Source organism: Arachis duranensis, chromosome 5 (assembly GCF_000817695.3).
Source record: "Arachis duranensis cultivar V14167 chromosome 5, aradu.V14167.gnm2.J7QH, whole genome shotgun sequence".
NCBI lineage: Eukaryota > Viridiplantae > Streptophyta > Magnoliopsida > Fabales > Fabaceae > Arachis > Arachis duranensis.
In genome coordinates, this window is record NC_029776.3 from 26,846,144 (window position 1) to 26,853,085 (window position 6,942).

The following is a 6,942-nucleotide window of genomic DNA, read 5'->3' on the forward strand; positions in this document are numbered from 1 at the left end:
TGAGCTTGATCTATCCACGAGTTGAGGCTTCTATTGGAGTTGAACTCCAAGTTATAGTGTGTTTTGGGCGTTCAACTCCGGATTATGACGTTTTTCTGGCGTTTAACTCCAGACAGCAGCATGAACTTGGCGTTCAACGCCAAGTTACGTCGTCAATCTTCGAATAAAGTATGGACTATTATATATTGATGGAAAGCCCTGGATGTCTACTTTCCAACGCCGTTGAGAGCGCGCCAATTGGAGTTCTGTAGCTCCAGAAAATCCATTTCGAGTGCAGGGAGGTCAGATTCCAACAGCATCAGCAGTCCTTTTGTCAGCCTTCTTCAGAGTTTTGCTCAAATCCCTCAATTTCAGCCAGAATTTACCTGAAATCACAGAAAAACACACAAACTCATAGTAAAGTCCAGAAATGTGAATTTAACATAAAAACTAATGAAAACATCCCTAAAAGTAGCTCAAACTTACTAAAAACTATATAAAAACAATGCCAAAAAGCATATAAATTATCCGCTCATCAGCACCCAACTAGTCCTGTGAACACCACCAGCGGTGGCGAACTTCTGTGCCGCTGCGACCACCACAACTCCACCTACTCCATTCTTCTTCTTCCTTCCTTCATCAGCACAGGTTCCATTCCCTTTTCCCTCCCCTGCTTCTGTTTCTTTACTTCTTTATTTCCATTGTTTTTTAATTCTATTTTAGTATTAGGAGGTGTTAGTGTAGATGATTTTCTATGTTTCTGGACTGAATTTGTTGTTGTTTATATTTCTGGGCTGATTGAATGGTTACATTGAACTGAATATGCTGTCTTTTAAACTCTGCACACCACATGCTTGATGAATTGCCTGAATGAATATTTTTTGTTTAAATCTTGTGTCTGATCAACATAGGCTTTAAATTTTTTTTTCATTAGGCATTTTGTTTCATAATGTGCAGTTGTATGCAATTTCTGCTGATGATTGAGCTTGAATTCTCATATGCACTTGAATTAATTTTGATTAGAACACCAAATTGGACTGAATCTTCTAGACTTTAGCATTGTTTGGTGAATTTTGCAGCAGTGCATACCATGTTTTGTTTAGTGAATTGACTAAGTGCTTACTCATGTGTTCTCGAACACAAATGATCACGTACAATAACTTATTCTTTACAATCCTTTTTGGGCAATGCAAGTTTATTTTGATTAAGTATTGCTTTTGGAACAAGGGTTTGGTTATGTGGTCATTTTTCCACTTTTCACCATGAATAGGTAGACGCTTCAAATGATAAATTAATTGTTGCCATTGTGACAATTTTTGTTCATTCTTCAAATTTTAAGACAAAATTAGGCAATAATCAATTTTCTTGATTTAATTCACTTTTATTGCTTTACCTAAGTTGTTTGCGCTTTGATTTTCGTTTATTCCTTTAATTGTTACTTAGGTTCCTTGATTGTGGAAAACTACATTTCCCTTTGAGCATATTACTTCTTTTTTAATATGTTTTCCTCAATTAAGTGTCTGGTTAGTTTATTGGCTCCGATTTGCATCGTTTGACTATTTCCTCTTTGCTTTTGTGATTTTCTATCTGTTTCTCCTTATTTGTATTCCATTTTTTGTTCTTTTTTAGGATGCCTCGCGAAGGAAAGGAGAAAGCCAACCCTTTGGCTCCTCCTCCTGCACGTCCGAGCACTCAACCAGACACATTTATCAGTGAGGAAGCCCAAGAGTAATATCAGAAACTGGAAAAGAAAGCCTTCCACTACGAGAGGAAGCTCAATGTACCAAAGAAATATGCAAAAGTAATTCATCACCGACTCAATTTCTACCAGTGGAGGTTCATAGAATTCGACCCTGTGGAGACTAATGAACACATGGTCAAGGAATTCTACGAGAATCTACTGAAGAGAGAGGCCACAACCATTTTTCTGAGAGGTGTCACACTAGACACCTCTGATCATATTTTAGAGGCCCTCTTACAGATTCCGCATATTCCTCCGGCACGTGATGCTTATCCTAACATAGTGAAGGACTTGACTGTGGGCAAGCTTTCCTTAGATGCCGTTCTGAAGAAGATTGGGCTACCAAAGGCCCAATGGGAATACAGCAGAGGTGAAAATGTGGTCCCACAAAGCGTTGCATACTCCGATCTGACTCCTGAGGCGAGGATCTGGCAGCAGATCATTGCTGACTACATCTTGATGAGCACGCATGCCACTCACATTAGGGTCCATGTGGCAGTTTTACTTTGGGCTATTCTGGAGGGGAAGAGGATCTCTGTTCTTCTCCTCATCAGAGACTCGATGTGAAAGGTAAACCAGTAGCAGAAGTATAACATCACTTTCCCATCGATGATCACTCGCATGGCTACTTTATCTGGGGTGGAGAGACGTTCGACAGAACAAATGTTTGTCTACATTAGCAACCAGCCATTTCTGCCATACGGAGAGTATGATGGTCTGCCACAGAAGAAGAGGAAGACTATAGAGCCACCATCATCATTAGCACCTTCAGCGCCTCCAGCACCTTCCACACTTACACCTCAACTTCAGACACCTTATGAGCTGGGTCAGGAGATTCTTCAGGCCATCCACCGCTTCGAGCACCGCAATGCCTGCCGCTTTCAATGGATTGTGGCGAAGTTTGAGGGTAGAGACCCTGGGCCACCTCCTCCAGATACACCAGAGCCTGAGACTGAGACTGAGCCAACAGCTGAGGAGCCACCAGTCGAGCCAGCAACTGAAACTGGGCAGGCAGTCGAGCCCACTGAGTAGAGAGCCGAGGAAAAGGCTGAGTAGCCAGTAGTTGAGAGAGCTCAGGAGCCGGCAGCTGTAGCTAAGTAGACAGTAGAGACAGCAGCAGAGCCGGCTGACTAGGCTATTCAGGAGACGGCAGCTGAGACCACCCTAGAGCCTTCCCGTGCTATCATTGTTTATCAGCGGCATTAGCACCTGCCACCCCCAATTTGATTTTTTTGGCACAGAGGACCGTGCATGATTTAAGTGTGGGGGAGGATCTACGATATTTTGGGTGTAAACATTCTCTCCTCAACACTTGTTTTTTAGTTTACTTTCAGTTTTTATTATGCTTTTTGTGGATATTTTTTTTAGTACTTTGACTTATGCACTACATTTTACTTTGGTTTATGTATATAGTAGTTGCTTTATTTAGTTTGCATTTTTTTTAGTTATACTTAGTAGTGCATTTTAATTATGGTTTATATATATGTTTTGAGCTTTATTTTGTTTGGTATATAGTATAGATTTTGGATGTGAATGGAAGATGTGAATAGCATATGCCTAGCTCAATTTTGATCCTAATTGTTCATGTTAGTTTTTGCGATATTGAAAATTAGGAATAGAACTAGAAAATTTTGAAAAATTGCATCCATAACATCATACACACATATAGGAAATAATTTTGGTGAAAAACAACAAAGATTTCTAAGAATTTTGTTTCAAGGGAATTTTATTGAATTGATTTGGAAAATTATTTTTATGGAACATAGAAGAGGAAACAACAAAATACCTTGTGAGATTTGAGCTTTAATGAGTGGTTGTACATTTTAACTACTAATTTTGTTCATTATGTGCTATATCTCTTCTATGATTGTTGGTGCACGAAATTGTGATCTCAACGGCGCCATAAACTTGGTACGCACAATTGTAATATCACTCTTTTTCACAACTTCGCACAACTAACCAGCAAGTGCATTGGGTCATCCAAGTAATAAACATTACGTGAGTAAGGGTCGATCCCACGGAGATTGTCGATATGAAGCAAGCTATGGTCATCTTGTAAATCTCAGTCAGGCGGATTTTAATGGTTATAATGGTTTTCGAATATAAAGATAAATAAAGTATAAAATAGAGATAGAGATACTTATGTAATTCATTGGTAAAAATTTCAGATAAGTGTATGGAGATGCTTTATCCTTTTTGAATCTACTTTCCAACACAATTAAGAGCGCACCATTTAGAATTCTGTAGCTCCAGAAAATCCATTTCGAGTGCAGGGAAGTCAGAATCCAACAGCATCAGCAGTCCTTTGTCAGCCTCCTATCAGATTTTTGCTCAGGTCCTTCAATTTCAGCCAGAAAATACCTGAAATCACAGAAAAACACACAAACTCATAGTAAAGTCCAAAAATGTGAATTTTTCATAAAAACTAATAAAAACATCTCTAAAAGTAGCTAGATTCTACTAAAAACTACCTAAAAACAATGCTAAAAAGCGTACAAATTATCCGCTCATCACAACACCAAACTTAAATTGTTGCTTGTCCCCAAGCAACTGAAAATCAAATAGGATAAAAAGAAGAGAATATACTATAAATCCCAAAATATTAATGAATATTAGTTCTGATTAGATGAGCGGAACTTGTAGCTTTTTGCTTCTGAACAGTTTTGGCATCTCACTTTTTCCTTTAAAGTTTATAATGATTAGCATCTATAGGAACTTAGAATTTTAGATAGTGTTATTGATTCTCCTAGTTAAGTATGTTGATTCTTGAACACAGCTACTTTTATGAGGCCCTCCTATCCATTGATGCTCAAAGCCTTGGATCCTTTTTACCCTTGCCTTTTGGTTTTAAAGGCTATTGGCTTTTTCTGCTTGCTTTTTCTTTTTCTTTTATAAATTTTTTTGCAAGCTTTTATTATTCACTGATTTTTCTTGCTTTAAGAATTAATTTTATGATTTTTCAGATTATCAATAACATTTCTCTTGTTCATCATTCTTTCAAGAGCCAACAATTTTAACATTCATAAATAACAAGATAAAAAATATGCACTGTTTAAGCATTCATTCAGAAAACAAAAAATATTGTCACTACATCAATATAATTAAACTAATTTCAAGGATGAATTCGAAACTCATGTACTTCTTGTTCTTTTGTATTAAAAACATTTTTCATTTAAGAAAGGTGAAGGATTCATGGAGTTATTCATAGCTTTAAGACATAGTTACTAAATACTAATGATCATGTAGTAAAGACTCAAAACATAGACAAACATATAGCATAAAACCAAAAAACAGAGAGATAAGAACAAAGAAGTTAAGGAATGAGTCCACCTTAGTGATGGTGGCGCCTTCTTCTTGAGGGACCAATGGTATCTTTCAGCTCCTCTATGTCTCTTCCTTGCCTTTGTTGCTCCTCCCTCATAGCTCTTTGATCTTCTCTATTCTCATTGAGAATGATGGAGTGCTCTTGGTGTTCCACCCTTAATTGGTTCATGTTACGACGCAATCCTTCTAGAGAAGTGTTGAGTTGTTCCCAATAGTTATTTGGAGGAAAATGCATATCTTGAGGCATCTCAGGGATTTCTTGATGATGAGCTTCCTCATGCGTCTCTTGAGATCCATGAATGGGCTCTCTTGTTTGCTCCATCCTCTTCTTAGTGATGGGCTTGTCCTCTTCAATGGGGATGTCTCCTTCTATGACAACTTCAGCTAAGTTGCATAGATGGCAAATGAGATGAGGAAAAGCTAGCCTTGCCAAGGTAGAGGGCTTTTCGGCTACTTTGTAGAGTTCTAGAGAGATGACTTCATGAACTTCTACTTCCTCTCCAATCATGATGCTATGGATCATAATGGCCCGATCTACAGTTACTTCGGATCGGTTGCTAGTGGGGATGATGGAGCATTGGATGAACTCCAACCATCCTCTAGCCACAGGCTTAAGATCCAGTCTTCTCAATTGAACCGGCTTGCTTTTTGAGTCTCTTTTCCATTGAGCTCCTTCCACACATATGTCCATGAGGACTTGGTCCAACATTTGATCAAATTTGACCCTTCTAGTGTAGGGGCGTGTGTTTTCTTGCATTATAGGCAAGTTGAACACCAACCTTACGTTCTCCGGACTGAAATCTAAGCATTTTTCCCGAACCATTGTATGCCGATTCTTTGGGTTTTGGTTCAAGCTTTGATCATGGTTCCTAGTGATCCATGTGTTTGCATAGAACTCTTGAACCGTTAAGATTCTGACTTGTTGAATGGGATTGGAGAGAACTTTCCATCCTCTTCTTCTAATCTTTTATCGAATCTCTGGATATTCGCCCTTTTTGAGCTTAAAAGGGACCTCAGAGAACTTCCCATCCTCTTCTTCTAATCTTTTACCACACCAAACTTAGAATGTTGCTTGCCCTCAAACAAAAGAAGAAAGAATAGAAGAAGAAAAAGAAGATATGGAGGAGAGGGAGGGAGGTGTGGGTTTTGGCTAAGAGGGAGAAGAGAGTGTAGTGTTGTGTGAAAATGAAGAAGGATGGAGGGATTTATATAGTAGAGGGAGAGGGGTTTGGGTTCGGCCATTTAGAGTGGGTTTGGGTGGGAAAGAGATTTTGAATTTGAAGGTAGGTGGGGTTTATGGGGAAGAGTGGATGGATATGATTGGTGAAGGGGTAATAGGGAAGAGAGATTGAGGTGATTGGTGAAGGGTATAGTGTTATTGGATTATGTGAAGAAGAGGAAAGTGGGGTAGGTGGGGATCCTGTGGGGTTCACAGATCCTAAGGTGATTGGTGCACGAAATTGTGATCATCACTGGCGCCATCAATATGGTACGCACAATTGTAATATCAACTCTTTATCACAACTTCGCACAACTAACCAGCAAGTGTACTGGGTCATCCAAGTAATAAACCTTACGCGAGTAAGGGTCGATCCCACGGAGATTGTTGGTATGAAGCAAGCTATGGTCACCTTGTAAATCTTAATCAGGCAGACTCAAATGGTTATGGATGATGTATGAATAAAACATAAAGATAAAGATAGAGATACTTATATAATTCATTGGTGAGAATTTCAGATAAGCGTATGGAGATGCTTTGTCCCTTCCGTCTCTCTGCTTTCCTACTGTCTTCATCCAATCCTTCTTACTCCTTTCCATGGCAAGCTGTATGTATGGTTTCACCATTGTCAGTGGCTACCTCCCATCCTCTCAGTGAAAATGTTCAACGCACCCTGTCA

At 39.0% G+C, this 6,942-nt stretch overlaps 1 protein-coding gene across 1 annotated transcript; it reads left to right on the forward strand.

The window, feature by feature from the left end:
• The first annotated feature begins 2,341 nt into the window (after positions 1-2,341).
• On the forward strand, positions 2,342-2,752 carry LOC107488904 (uncharacterized). The gene has a single exon (XM_016109695.1). It carries the CDS (start codon positions 2,342-2,344, stop codon positions 2,750-2,752), a length of 411 nt encoding a protein of 136 aa, XP_015965181.1.
• The last annotated feature ends 4,190 nt before the right edge of the window (positions 2,753-6,942 follow it).

Excerpts from the sequence above, each read along its gene's own strand:
- LOC107488904 (XM_016109695.1), top strand. The coding sequence starts at position 2,342 with ATGGCTACTTTATCTGGGGTGGAGAGACGTTCGACAGAACAAATGTTT.